The sequence below is a fragment of the Nesoenas mayeri genome, assembly GCF_963082525.1.
Source record: "Nesoenas mayeri genome assembly, chromosome: 16".
NCBI classification, from domain to species: Eukaryota; Metazoa; Chordata; class Aves; order Columbiformes; family Columbidae; genus Nesoenas; species Nesoenas mayeri.
In genome coordinates this window covers 13,723,441-13,739,039 of record NC_137562.1, presented here as the reverse complement: position 1 = coordinate 13,739,039, position 15,599 = coordinate 13,723,441, and the positions used below count along the sequence as shown (strand labels likewise).

The 15,599-nt window shown below is 44.5% G+C and overlaps 1 protein-coding gene across 1 annotated transcript; it reads right to left on the bottom strand.

Moving 5' to 3' along the window:
- Positions 1 to 5,533: 5,533 nt before the first annotated feature.
- IFT52 (intraflagellar transport 52) lies at positions 5,534 to 14,428 on the bottom strand (the record flags this gene model as incomplete). The annotated part of the gene is made up of 13 exons (XM_080354632.1): positions 5,534 to 5,880; positions 5,984 to 6,129; positions 6,658 to 6,766; positions 7,266 to 7,353; positions 8,349 to 8,503; positions 9,239 to 9,307; positions 10,033 to 10,119; positions 11,234 to 11,360; positions 12,229 to 12,300; positions 12,388 to 12,463; positions 13,254 to 13,383; positions 13,643 to 13,730; positions 14,310 to 14,428. 13 exons carry the CDS (start codon positions 14,426 to 14,428, stop codon positions 5,833 to 5,835), a joined length of 1,314 nt encoding a protein of 437 aa, XP_080210758.1. The 3' UTR covers positions 5,534 to 5,832.
- Positions 14,429 to 15,599: the final 1,171 nt, after the last annotated feature.

Genomic DNA, 15,599 nt, shown 5'->3' with positions numbered 1-15,599 from the left:
GCACAGAACAGAGCCCAGGTGGTGACACTGTCACACCGTGCATAGGACAGAGCCCTGGCGGTGGCACCGTCACACTGTGCACAGAACAGAGCCCAGGTGGTGACACTGTCACACCGTGCATAGGACAGAGCCCTGGCGGTGGCACCGTCACACTGTGCACAGAACAGAGCCCAGGCGGTGACACTGTCACACCGTGCATAGGACAGAGCCCTGGCGGTGGCACCGTCACACTGTGCACAGAACAGAGCCCTGGCGGTGGCACCGTCACACTGTGCACAGAACAGAGCCCAGGTGGTGGCACCGTCACACCATGCACAGAACAGGGCCCAGGTGGTGGCACCGTCACACTGTGCACAGAACAGAGCCCTGGCGGTGGCACTGTCACACCGTGCACAGAACAGGGCCCAGGTGGTGGCACCGTCACACCATGCACAGAACAGAGCCCTGGCGGTGGCACCATCACACCATGCACAGAACAGGGCCCTGGCGGTGGCACCGTCACATCGTGCACAGAACAGGGCCCTGGCGGTGGCACCGTCACACCGTGCACAGAACAGGGCCCAGGCGGTGGCACCGTCACACTGTGCAGAGAACATGGGAGAGAAAAAGTAGCAGGAGGAGCCACTCCGGTGACAGCTGTCCCCAAACACACATTTGCATTTTGGATTCCTGCTGTTTCCACCTGCCTGTGGATACACAGCACACACTAGCGCCCATACGTTATCTATAATAACCGCCCTCAGCCTGTGCATGGGGGTGCGCCTGGCTGGTGCTTTGGAGCAAATGATAAAACTTAAGAGAGATGCCACCTTGCTGGGGACCCTCGCTGGGTGTGCTGTCCAGGTAGGAAGGCTCCGTGCATCCTCCTCCTCCCTGTGCTCCAGGGCTGCCAGCTACAAACACAACCCAGCCCTGGCAGGACCCAGTTTACCTTCAGCAGTTTGTCACAGCCCCTACCCCTGTGCTTATTAAAAACAAAGAAACAAAAACTCCTCCCCCTCCCAAACTGACTTAATTAGGAAATTAGCCTGTTAATTAATTACCAGAACTATAAAACCCCTGTAAGTAACACTAGCAAAAAAGGATCAAAACTTTGAAGGGGGTCTCTATAGAAGCTGAAGGTAAGTAGTGCTTTTTAGTCTATCCTCTTAGCATGTACATTTTATTCCCCACATACTAATTTATTTAAATTATCTTTAAGGAAAAAGCACTTCAAGTGTCTTAAAAAAATACTTTCTTTCTAGACTGACCATATAGCTGCCCATTGTGGTAAATTCAGGAGCCTTTTTATCTCTGCTTTTGAAGTGTTCAGTGTAAAAATGGTTTCAGAGCACAGCAGCCTTCCCTGACCTGCCCCATTCTCTCTGAGCTGGTGCTGAGAATTTCCCTCCTAGGTAGGAGGACATGGAGCAGAAGGCAGGGGTGTGTAGTGTGAGACCTGCAGGATGGCCTGTCCCCACAGACTTACATAGGGACCCATGTGAGGGTCACTACATGTGGGACTGAAAATAAGATACATCTTTACTGTCCTAACCAGAGCCTGGTTTTAGTGCCTCGCTCTCAAAGGGACTCGACTCTAACTGGGGCTAATAACCCTCTGACTTGAGAAAAAAGGATGAAGTATCTTATCCCTGGGGAAAACCAGCTCCACTTAGTACTAGTGACAGATGCAGAAGTTTACTGATATGCTCTATACCCTATATAAAGCTAAGAGTAGTAGTGTACAGGCTGAGGCTCAATAAATACAACTCTAGGGAGGCTCCATGATGAACTCTGAGCAATAAACTGGCTGTGGTGCAGTTATGTTGCTCCAGAAGACAATGACAAGCTGGATACCCACCTCCCTGTCCTGGATCCCACTCAACTCCTTGCTTTCCTAAGCAAGACTGAGGATTCTGGAAAGCATGGTCCTGCTACTTTAAGTCTGCAACTCATTAGGGAACAGTAACATGTTTCTTCTGACAGGCACATCTTGGTCTCCACAAGCTTGATAGTGGCGTGATTCTGTACCATGCTGTCCACCAAGAGACATGGTGCCAGCACCCTGACCATAAAGGACATCCTGGACAATGGGTTTGTGGCCGGGGCCTCCAGCCATACCCATTATTCTCCCGTCTGCAGTTATTACACGGACTCTGGCAGCACCTCCAAACCAGAGGCCTGGGAGCTTCTCACGGACTTGGACAACTCAACAAAAGGCAGTTCTCTGTGTGTTGTCAAGCAGTCAGAGTCTCTGAGCAGCTGTGTGAAGACTGACCTGCACAGCCTGACCCAAGGTACCTCTGACCTCAGTCTTGTCTGCTTCTGCAAGGCCCACCATGGCCAGGCCATGTTTGATGTGTCTGGTTTGCCCTGTGAGCACCCTGGCAGAGCTGGCTGCCTGCTGGACGTGGCGTTGCAGAGCACCTCAACGCCATGCAAGAAGGAAATGCACTCCAAGCTGCAGGAGAGCCTGCTCTCCAACAGCATCGAGCTCCTTGGTGACCCCTCAACTCTCGGGAAGACACCAGCACCCACATGGGAGATCTCAGCCATAAAACCCCCCCTGGATAGCAGCCTGTCCCTTGATGTGAGCAATGAGGAGTTAAGGTTACTGGGATGCTCCAAACCAGACACGCCATCCCTAGAGAGCTCTGTAGTAATTCCTCTGGCTTGGCCCGGAGCCTTCAAGAGGCAACCTCTGCTGATGCACAGGTCTGCCACCCCCGAGACCCAGCTGAGTGATCTTGACCCCATCCCTGCGTGTCTGCAGCAGATTCTGTGATGCTCCTGCCGGGGTTCCTGCCCGGGGATCTTCTGTGCTACAGAGGAGCACAATGCAGAGCTGCCATTCCCGGGGCAGCACAGAAGATGATGGAGCCTTCCTGCCCTGAGCCAGGGGCTGGTTTGCTGAAGGCACCACCTGGAAGTGGTTCAGTATTTCAGCCTGGGGTGATAGAAACAGCAAACTACTCGGGGTACTGCTGGCTGGCGGATGCTGAGGCTGTGGAAGGCAGCTCCCTACAGCCAGCAGCAGCCTTGCTGGCTCCCCCCCTCCTCCCCAATCACTGTTTTCTGTATTCACGCAATAAAGGTGTAAATTTCACTGTGCGGGTGGTCTCTGCTGAACGCGGCGCGGGTCCAGCTGCCGCTAAAACCCACCGAGCGCAGCCCCTTCCAGCCTCCCCCACTCGCAACGGGAGCCCCACGGCCCGGCCGCCACGGAGCTCCACGGCCGGGCCCCGCGGTAGCTACCGGCCCTGCCCGTCCCCCGCCCGCCCGCGTTACCTGGCACAGGGGCTCCGGGAGGTGCCGGTGCCGGAGGGGAGCGCGGTCCCGGCCCCCGCTGCCGGGCCATGACGGGGGCGCCGGCCGGTTGCCGGGCCCCGCCGCGGGGAGCGCGGCCAGAGAGGCGGCGCCGGGGCTGCGGATCCCTCTTCTGGCGCACGGGGAGAAGCACAGGCTGGGAGCGGGGGGGGAAGCGGCTTCGGGGAGCGGCCGCGGGGCTCCCGAGCCGCCCCCACGTTAGTTTTATAAAAGGTTTTAATCCTCGTCCCAGCTGGAATTCAGCACCGCGAGCATTCGGGACACAGAGCGCCCAAGGACAGCTCCCCCCGCCCGTTGTTTTCTTGCTCTTACACAGCCACTTCTTCCTTCCCCCCCCAACTACAACAGACACAAAGGTATGGAGAATTACTCATTAAAACCACATTTCCAGGGCATTAAGTTTACTGAAGAACCAATAGATGCTTCCCCCCCTTCTTGTTTTAGGCAGAGATTAAGGGATGAGAAGTCCCATTGCACAAGAGGGCAGAGAGGAAATAAGGGAGAGCGGCAACAGCTGCTTGTAAACAACTTTTGTGAATTAAAGCAGTAATTTCATTAATATCTAAACTCCATGGCTGTGTGCCTGAGCTTCCAGCGGCCTCGCCTCCCTTCTTAAAAACCCTCCCCCCTCCTTCAAAATTCTGCCAATCAGCCGTAAACTTTACATGTACCATATTCCCACGACCAATGTGAGTGCTTCTGTTTACAACATAACAGTTTAAATACTTCCAGAGGGCCAAAGGGACAGCTTTAAAAGGCAGATGCAAGCTATTGCCTCCACATACATTTCACACTAGGGTTTCTGGACCAAAAAAATCCAACGAATAACCCATCCATTTAGTGAAAAATAATCTGTTCTTTTACTTCAGCTGTCAGAGTGGTACAAAGTCACAGGGAGCTGCTTGTATTCCCTGGCTGCTCAGATGATTTCTATCTAAACCATGTTACTACATCAGTAACAGGTGACAAACAACTCAGAAAAGGGCCCAGAAAGAGAATGTATTTACAGTTTGAGGTATAAACACCACAGAACAGTACAAACCGGGTTTAGCAAGAGGATCACACATTGTTTGGTTCCACTGCTGGCTGTGCCAGTTGACTGATACTGCAAAGATTCAGCTTGTTGTGTAAACCTGGAGCTGGAATGTACACAGTGCTCTGTGACAAACACAACTGTGCCATTAAATAAAAATAAATAGAAGAAGAAATGGAAAATTTCAAACATGCTGCTATATAAAAACAAACATGTCTGCAGAATAAGCATATACAAACTTCTGCTAACATTCTATTAGCACATCTCGACTGGTCAGTAACTTGGAAGGTACCTTGGGGCACCTCCTTTAGAAAACCCTGCACCAAGCTGGCATCCAAAATATAAGGAATGTAAAATGACTTGTTGTAGATAAAAGATGAGAAGATCTTTTGGAAAAAGCAGCTTTTGAGTTAGAAGACATTCCAAAGCGAGATAAAGCACAAGTGTCGCAAAGGCTACATAGAGACTTGGGTGGGGGAAGAATATAAGTTCCACAGTTTGAGTGTCATATTGACATTCAAAAAGTGTGGTATTTAAAGTGCAATCTCACAGTGTTGATATAAAAAAAGTCCTTGCAACAAAGCCACATGGTGTTAATAGCGTTGACAAATCTTTTCTTCTCACCACTGGTATCTTTGGCTCTATTTTTGCTGTGCATTGAGCTTCAACATCTCACAGTCAACGAATTTCACTTGAATTTCCATTCTTGTGCATTCCCTAGCTGACTCTCTCTGGGAATAGACTGGATATCAAATAACTGTAAGTAAAAATATCCCTGAGTTTCTACACAGCATCACATTTTCTTAAGAACAACCTGTTTAATCTTAGAAGCCTTTTTCATCCAAATGCTGTCCCTTCTTTTCAAAATGATGTTATTTTCATTCTCCTATGAGGCCATGACCTGCAACAATGTCATTATTGCTTATTTTCAATTCTTCCCCTCCCTTGGAAGAAATGTTTGCCTTCTACAGTAACAAACCCACCTCTCCTCAGTTCTCTTTGGCTGAGAGACAAAGGGAAAGTGCCTTGGGATGACAGTCCAGCGTATTTTCAGCAGCTCTTGTATTTATGGCTGTATATTCTTTTGCACAGTTCACAAACCAAAAATCACAATCTTTCCCACAGTGCAATTAAGGACAACACGGACATCAGGAGAACCCCAGTAAGCCTTGCAAGCAAATAAATCCTGGAGCCAGAAAGGAAAACCCAAACCACATTTTCTTAGTACAAAATTTTTTTCATAAAGAAGTAGAAAAATAGGAAATCATTTGGAAAGTGCTTGCGAAATGCAAGCTCTGCCTCCAAAGGCATTAATAAATGATAAAACACATAACATACACGATAACACATAAACAATGTGAACATTCAGTGAACTACGGAGATGGCCCCAATTAATGTACTGAACCAATTAGTACGCTGAACATGGAGGCTTAAAAAAGTGGAAAAATATGTTTTTACTAGAAAGTCTATCTCAAACTGGGGAAAGCCAGGTCTCAGTTGGCATTCTGGAATCCAGCTTCACTTGTGTCAGTATCATGTTCCTTAGGTAAGGGAAAAGGAGAGAAAAACAGAAAGAATGTTATCAATAGGGTAGAAATGTTGACACCATCAACTATTCACTTGTAATTCTGTTATTAAATATACCTGATTCAGTTTCTTAAACTCAACCACTCGGAAGAAGATGTACTCCAGGATATGTTTGGCATCTTGCTTCTCCTTTGGGAGTTTACTTGTCACTCCTAAGATATCACCGCATTTTCGTATGTAGAACTCCAGGTCATCATCAGTACCTAAACAAGCATCCCAAGGAAGAAGGAAGTTGAATATCACACAGATCCGTATCAGTTGGGCAAAAATATACTATTACTCTCATTTGTTGTTAGCATTCTAGGAGGTTAAGTCCTGTAACTAAGTTCAGTGGACTAGCCATGATGTATTCCTGAAGCTAGTACGTTCTCATCTTGTTTAGATTTAAGGTGTCTTTAGAATATTATTAACTAATAATTATAATATTAACTTTTTAACTCTAAAGCATAAAAAGATGTTAAATAAATCAGCAAGAGCACGCAAAGCAATTTATGTGTGATATAGGAAACAGCAGGCAGAAACGTATTAAAATGTCATGTAACAAACAAAATGTCATCATACATAAAGTCATTTTATCCATTTCCAAGGCCATCCAGTTTCTTGGCCCAGGATGAGCGGAGTGGATTTTCATAAACAAGACTCATGTTTGAAAATTAAATATAACAACAATTTTCCTCCAAAAACTTCGACTTTATATATAAATGTGTCAACAATCAGCCTGCTCCACTTACATTTGTTTGTAATCTCTGCAAGACGAGCTTTCTCAGATGCGAAAGTTTCATCCAAGTCAAAGAGCTCCAGAGGAGGAGGAGGCAATTCTCTGAAAGCAGGTGGAAAAACCTTGAAGTGAAGAATTAGCACGGTTTATTGTCACATCTTCCTCTTACACTTTACAGATCTCTAAGACAATAATCGTGGACTTAGATTGGACTTGAAGAAACCTTTCATAAAGTCAAAAGCATCTCCAAGGCCCAAAGTACAAAGGTGCACTTTTTTAAAAGCTCCATTTATAACTGAATATTCCAAAAGAATTCAGCCACAAGTATGCCAGAATGATCACCTAGCATCACAACTAGACATACTGCATTTGCAGCTTGTTTTCAGTTTTGCTCCAAGAGATCCAGGTGATAGCTGAGGCACTAAGCTCGCCGTAACAGCTCACCTTGGAAACATATTCACGTTCATTCTGGGAAGGGTGTTTTCTTTTTCATGCAGTTGGATTTGTGTTTTTAAAGGGTAGTGCATAAGACGCTACTTTCAGTTGCAACCATGCAGCTCTTAGGAGGTTTTACAAGAAACAGAAGGGTTCTGCACGGGCTGTATTAACAAGATCACTCACAGCTGGCTGGAGGGCAGGGAGCGGAGTCTCAAACTGGGGCTGAATGAGTTGGAGAGGTTCATGTTTTACGTTCAGCTGTTCATAAGCTCTGCAGCACAGAAAAAGACAAAGTATGAGAGAAGAAACGATACAACATCCATTTCCACTGCAGATTATAGAGACTGATTTTGATGAAGACACCAGGGTCAACAGTATGCACAGTCATAGCAGAAAAAAGAAGAACGTCTGATTTTAGAAGGATCCCAGAAAAGTATTTATCAGTAATAACTGACTTCTACAGTGAGCAAATTAATTAAACTTATGACAGAGAAGAAGATAATGATAAGTGGATATATAAGATGATAAAATAGAAGGAAGTCACACCTCAATTCTTCAAGTAACTTTTAAAGGTGTGAACGCACAGAAGGAAAAAGTGATCCAGTTCAAAAAAGTTTTTTCAGGAAGTCTGTAACCAAAAGCTCTTTTAAAGTTACTTGTGATGGGATGAGAAGGGAGATTCCACTATTAATTCACATCTAGCAAAAATACAAGAAATGCAGAGTAAGAAAAAAGCATCTGTAACAGAGTGGAGTCTCATGGCATCTGTGTCAAGCCTGCTAGTATTCGCACATGAATACAAGGGTAACGTGAATTATGAGGGACAAAGCTGCTAGCAATCCCAAGCCAGTAAAACTAAGCAGCAGATGAATCTCAAGACAGAATTACTGGAAATGCAAAGATGAATGAAATGCAGATTCAGTAAATGTGAAGCCATTCATAAGTGGAAAAATAACCAGCTCTCAGTTATCACTCCAGAAAGTACCTGACATCACTATAGACAGTTCTACTAAAAATATCAGTTCCCTGAACCAGCAGGAGTCAGAAAAAAGGAAAAAACGATGTCAGAAAGTGCAGCTAAGACAAGAAGCAAGAGAAAACATCGCTACCAGACTGTATTAATATAAATCAACCTCCTGGTATATCCATGTTCAGAATGCTGCCTACAGCTCAGTCCTTTCTGCTCTTGAGCAGACACAGTTGAGCACAAACAGAAAATGCAGAATACACAATGGAACTAAAAAAAACCAAATCACAGCTGCTGACTTGATAACTGAAGGGAGGGCAGTTGTATCCAGCTGATAAAGGGACGTATCAAACAGCTTTGTGAAGTCTCTTGGGTTCTCGTCTCCTTCTTGCAGACAGACTCGCAGCTTCTCGCTCAGTGCAGCTGTATCTGGGAGCATGGTATAGTCTGAAATCTGAACACACACACAGATACACGCATCTGTGATTTAAAAAGACCGACCCATAGTCTCTTTCTAGTATATATCTCACTTAATATGTCATCTAGAAATAATTCTTTCAGTATCTACCAGGCACGACCATTTGCAGTGCAGCTTACTGGACTGGTGGACTGTGCAAACTCCACTCTCAGCTGTAAAACTCCTCACCACATGGACATTGTATCTGGATTTCTGCTAATTCTTTAAAATTAAAAGAACCAGCTTACCTGTCAACTGTGAAAAACTGTCTTTTTATGCACACAGAGTATGCAATTTTATCACATGATATTTCCACATAAAACCAGCATTTGCAAACATCAGTGAAAAAAGCAACTAAATTGGATACACAGGTCGATCCCTACCCACACACAGAAATCTCCCTTCACACACATTCCTCATGTCCGAGGGCTCAGAGTGAAGCGCAAACTTATGCTGGAGCAGCAAATGATCTCATAAACATGGGCAAATTGGGAAGAGACTTTCACAAATGAAATCTGATAATGAGTAGCAATCTGACAGAGACACAATACCATTCTTTTTTATGCCTAATCCATCCATCTACTCAATCTCAGATGCTGAATAAAGGGTCTGCAGCAACAACAGCATCCATCTACCTGTTGGCTGTCTTGTGCTGAATACATGGTTTGCCAAAACTGGTGCTGCTAGATCACGCTATTAATATTATTTACTTCCTTTTGATGGATCTCTTACCTCAGGGTCGTCCATATCCATCTGGTTCAAATGGATATCTGATGTTGTGAGCCACTGGAAAAGCACATCCTGGAGAAGGACAAAACTTAATTAACTTCTGGAGAGTCCAAATAATCTATTATAATGCTTAAACATTCATATTTAATCTACTAAATAACATATAGTGAAAAGTAAGAAAAAAGGTAATAAATGAAAGAATATCTGTGCAGAAAACACAAGCTTTTTTTGTATTTCCATAGGGAAGCAATGAGTCATGGCAATGAGCGTACTTGGTATGAGGTGCAGACTTTCATGAGCACCTCAGCAGGAAACTCCCCTTCTCACACATAACAATGCTACATATCCCACTTTAGAAAGTGCTTTACAACCCCCAGGTATCAGGAGCTCTATGTGCAAACATTTGTTATTAACCATGTAGCCATAATCGAGCACCAAGGAAGCTATAAGAAAGTAGAAAAAAAAAAAAACACAAAACCACCCTATTGAATATTTAAATATTACTGACAATAAAGTGGCGAACAGAAGGAGCAAAAGCTTTTTAGTGCACTATAACATAATAAAGTCTGTCTTTAAAACCTCCTCCTGTTACTTGCGCTCTAACATATTCCCCAGGATGTTAGTATTGGGTTAGAATCTCCACATTGAATCCATTTTACAGCTATCTTGCTCTAAAATGGAGCTAGTGAGCTTGGACTGCTTTGTAAGTGCTGTGGCGACCCACTAAGAAAACTAAAAGCAGACAAACAATAAATGAAAACACCAAACAAACAAAACACAAACAAAAAACAGCTTACCATGATCTTACCATTTTCTTCTTTATCTAAATATTGATCACTGAACATGTGCGAAGATCCCAGTGCTGCTAACTTTCCACCTTGACTCTATCAATAAAAAACACGATACAGCAAAACACCCATTTCAAATCACAGCTTTAGAGGCCATTGTTAGTGATGTCTAACTGCAAAGTGATTTAAAGAACTAGGACATTTTGGAATAAGGAGTGGCAAGCTCACAAGAGCGCAGCAGCATTGTAAGTGTATTTGCTCTTAAGGCTCATAAATGTATTAAAAATACTGCTCTGCATTTCAAGCAAGTAGACAGACAATTGGCTGACAATCAAAAAAAACCCACGGAGTATCATCAACAATAGCTGCACTTAGGTTATTTTTACAGAAAAAGAAAACTCTTTTGTCAATCAAGTAAAAAGAAATAATGTGAACTGAATGCGTTATTAGCAGATCTATGTGCAAATATTGTGTGGGTGTAGGAATTTTATTGTATCTTAGTCTGACAGCTATAAATATTAAAATGCAAGCAGCAAGTGTACTTGTAAGTTCACTTCATATTGCTTTGCCTTTGATTTATGGGGTTTATTTCAGCTGCAACATGGGGGGATGAAGTTGGGCATCCTCAGGACAAAAAAAATCACCTTCCTAACAAAGATATTGAAGAACCACAGTAGTGTTAGACACTCATCTACATAGTAAATAGTGTGTTAACATGTTCACATTCACTAACAATATTAATCCTTTATTCGTACCCATCAACTACTACTAGATGTCTGGGGTTTTTTTGGTTGGTTGGTATTTTTTTAATTAACAGGGCTGGACAGGTAAGATAACATATACAAATCCACTGGTTCCAAGGTGACAGTTCTCTTCTTTAACTCAATTCGGTGTGTTTATGATGCTAACAATAATTTAACTTACTAAACAATCACTAAAATAGCGGGAAAAACTTCAAACTCTAAGGAGTAACTAAAAAGATCTGTCAGCCAAATAAATATCTATTTTTTGCTGACCATCAAATTAGTTCTTCTCCGAACCCCATGCAAAAAAGTTTCCCATAGAAGGAGGGAGGAGTCAGCAGGCCCATCTGGAGTTTGCAAATGCGTCAAAACTAGAAGTGGGTTTTTAAGTGCTCCCAGAAAATCCCCTCTCAGTTTTTGTGCAGGGCAGGGGGAGAACTCGTGTTTTGTCACATGCAGGGTCATACCTCGTGCTGGTAGAACGCAAGAACAGGCCTGTTGAGCGGGAAGCAGATGGATCCTGTTGACAGAACAGCCACCGCTGGTTTCATCACATTCAGCGTGGCACCAAACGGATACACGAAAGTGAGCGCTCTGCGGGAAATACAGACACTCCGTAAGCAGCTGCATGTATCGGGTAGGCTGGACATATTAAACTCAGTCTGTCTCCCTTAACTGCAAACTGTAATTGTGCACTGCTGGGGGAATGCCAAGAGGCACGGGTTAGAACATTCAGATCATTATAATGACATTTTAGTCTCTTTCTATGGATTTTTCCAGGTTGAGTATTTGTCTTAAATAAGGAACAAAGAATGCTCTGGATTTCTGTCCGCACAGTCCTGTACCTGAGAGAAGGCTAGTTAACTCATGGATGAATATATATTCTGCAACAAAACTATATAAAATGTTTTCACACTTACATTTTTCTTTATAATCAACCACACGGTCATTTATTAGTCTAAAAACTAGCTGCAAGGAAGAATACAAACATTTAGAGTTATTTATGGAAAAGCTGTGTTCGTCTCAATGCCTTTTCACTCCTCTGCAGCACAGAGGGATGGAAAGCTAAAAACTGCATTAAATGTCTATTTTACCCTGGATTAAGGCTCTTTAAAAAGATGTAGCGTTGCTCACACCTGCAACAGACCGGTCACTGTCTAGAGGTTATTCATATTTATACTGTTCTGTCAAATTCAAATCCACAGACAAGTGACTAAATAGATCTGGTCAGGACAGTACTAATTGCCTTCAAACCCACCACGCCTGCTCCTTCATTGGGTATCCAGCACTGTTAAACACATTGTCCTTTCCAGATATAACCCTGAGGAGCAGGAAGCTGACACAAGAAATACATTCGAAAACCTCAACACAAGCACAACATACTCCTGCTAGATTGCAAACCTGCCAATCCCAAATTATTCTAAACCTTTTCACATCAGCTGCCTCAAAGGAAAACACTTACCGTGAGTCACCTCCACTTCCATCTTCATCTGATGTCTCAAGGACTGTTTTTCTTGCAGCTTCACTGATTCCCCTACAAGATGTTGAAAAGCAAAACTTACTGAAAACAATACGGATTCTAAGAGTTTACTCTAAAGATTTATATACCCCAAATATTTACCTGTTCAAGACTCCATCAGAGATCAGTGCTTCTTTTGGGTGGTGGTACTTGAAATATACGGTTCGTACTACAGCATCTTGAAGAAAGAAAACATATAAAGAAATGTACATCTCAGCTGATCAGCATGCTAGATATAGCAATGAAAATATGAGTTTAGCTCTGGGATTCCTTTCAGACATATAGATTTAGAACAGGAATACATTTGCAAGTTCAAATAAAAATAAGCACTCAATGTCTTCTGGAAAGCAGAAGATGCAAAAGGATGATCCAGTTAAAAGAATATGTATCAAGTTTTACAAGTTCAAATTCTGGTTTTATACATCTTCTAAAAGCATAATGACTCTAATACTGGTGAAGCAAAAAAGGCATGGTCTAGAAAGGAACTATTTTTAGGGTCTTGAGTCACATGTAAACTTAGGCGCAGCTGTTTGGTTGGTTTGTTTGGTTGGTTTGTTCTGTTTTCTCACATCAGTAGTAATGAATGGCATTTTATCGGTCTGCTATAGAAAGGTGCCACTGTTTATTCAGGGTATTAAAACATATGGAAAAATGTTTGAAATGAAAGGCTCTTTAACTAAGAAATGTCAGTAGAATTAATTTTTGTTAGTAAATACCATTAAAATGGACAACTATAGCAAAGGAATGGAGATGGCCAAGTTGTTAGCAAGGTACTATGTCCATGGAAAGCCCTTGTTGTGCTCCAGTATCACACAGCCATACCCATGTATATTTCAATAAAAAGCATCTCTTGGACTAAAAGGCACTTTGTGAAAGGGACCTGCTTGGCTTCTACCTAAAAAGGCTGAACTTACACTTTAGATTTTGTTGAAAAGGGAAGAAGAAAAGGTACCAGTGAGCGCCATTACCATTATTGAAAACGATCCCATATTCTTCTAACAAAAAGTTAATATTTGTGCCACATCTGGACTCTCCACCTTCTGTCAGCATCACCAGGATGGCTCCACCATCCTCCAGGAATTTCTTCAGAACCATAAACTAGAAGACAGGGAAGATCCAGAAAAAATACATGTGACAGAAACAACACACATGACAGCAGGAAGTTATACTGAGGTAAGGGAAGGGGAATAATTTTGCCTATTTGGAATGAACTCGAAAGAAAAAGCATGCGAATTTCAATTTGTGTAAATTCATAGACAGCAGTACTATTGCAAATTCTTCTATGTTGCTCTTTTATATTTCACATTAAAAAAATACTGAAATATAACTACTTTGCAAACAATTATTGACTTCTTACCTCAGCAGCACTGAACTTTTCTCTTGGCCCTGCTGTAATCCACAATTTTACCCCAAACAGTTTCTCAGATGTGATTTCATCTTTTAAGCTATAAACAGATTAATAAAGACACAAGTTATTCTTGGACATATTCCCGAACCACAACTTAAAGAAAAAAAAACAAAAGAACTGGCAAATAAACACAAAGCAAATCACTTCAGTCACTTTGCATCCTTTCACTTAGGTTTAAAGTTAACAACTCCAGTAAAAATAATCTTTACAAATTTTACAAATTCAATAGAAAAGCCTTTCTAACAAGGTATTTTAGAAAATCCAGAACTGGTATAAACCATCAAAGCTGCTATTAAACTTTGCACCTGACGAGCCTCCCTTCAGCATCTTTGTTGCCCTGCGCTAGAGTCTCTCCAGCAGCTCCCTGTCCTTCTGAAACTAAGGGGCGTCTCCAGCAGGTCCATGTCTGCCGTGTGCTGAGGACCCCAGAGCTGGACCAGCACCGCAGGGGGTCTCACCAGAGCAGAACGGAGCAGGATCCGCTCCCTGCACCCGCTGCCCGGGACACGGGTGGTTCCCGGGCCGCCCCGCAGGGCCAGGCCCGGCTGACGGAGCCTCTTGCTCGCCAGACACCCAACGGCCCCTCGGAGCACAGAAACGCGGCTTCTCCCCTCACCTCTGGATCTTCCAGTTGCCGCGAAGCCTTTTCCGCAGGGACTTGTAGCTGCTGCCGAGAGCGAAGCTCTCCCCTTTGGACGCGTTGAACGCGATGACATTGCGCACACCCTTCTCCATAGCGTCACCGGGGCTACCCTAAAGGATGCCAGCTCTCCGGGCGTGGAGCGAACCTCCACCGCTCCCACTCTCCGGCGGGACGCCGCAGCGGGTCCGTGGGGGGGATGTCCCCGCGTCGGCGGCCGCGCCGAGCGGGGACGCGTCCGCTACCGCGTAGCAACGCGCCGGACACGAGTGCGCATGCGCGGGGGGCGCCGCGCTGAGGTCGCCGCGGTGGTTTGGCCCATTCGCCGGGAAGGGGGGGGAAGCGGGACGGTACCACCGCAGCCGCGCCGGGGGCAGCCCCGGGGCCAGGTGGGGAGCGCTGGGGTTTGACGTGGGCTAGCGATCGCCTGGCATCAGCCCAGGGCTGGCCACTGTCCTCTCAGGCAGTTTCCACAGCAGGAACAGGAAAATACCCCCCAAAACCCCAAACAAATTAACTACAGCCCCTCTAAGGCATAGCGTAACAGCAACACCCACCTCCCTCCTCCCCTCTGCACTTCCCTCACACACAGCACAGAGATGGAGGCACAGCAGTATATGCATTTTAATATAAACCATATCATGTTGCTGATGCTTTCAGCAAGTATAACATAAAGTCCGGTAATTAAGGAAAAATAAAGTTCCAGCAGAAGCTTCCCACCAGAGTGAGCATCACACAACTTTTAGAAACCCCTTTGTTCATCCCCATGTTGCTGTTAGAAGCTCTGAGCCCCCTTCCTCCTCCCCACAACAAGAGAACAACAAAATGACTTTAAAAAAAGAAACAGCAGGAAGTGACATTCACTGAATACACCAGTGTTTGAGTTAAAGCAGAATAAATAACTTGTACATCAGTGATGGGGCTGCCCTCGCTGCTCTGGATCGTGCTTGGTGCAGTGTTTGTGCCTCAGGCAAGGCAAGTGTGTGCTGTGAAAGGAGCCCCCACCCCCAGGAGGGTTAGACCACAAGGTTATTTTTGTTTTGCTAAGCAACCCAACCTCTTCCCACCTATTTTATCTGGTATTTTTCCACACACACACCCCATCTCCTCCATAATAACCTCCTTGTTCCTCCAGCAGCATCCCAGCCCTGGACCAGAGAGGGATGATCCGCTCACCTTAGGGAGGGACTGGCTGGTGTGAAAGGCCACAGGACTGGTCAGGAGTTACAGACCTGCAGCCACATTTGGGGCAATAACTGATAAACC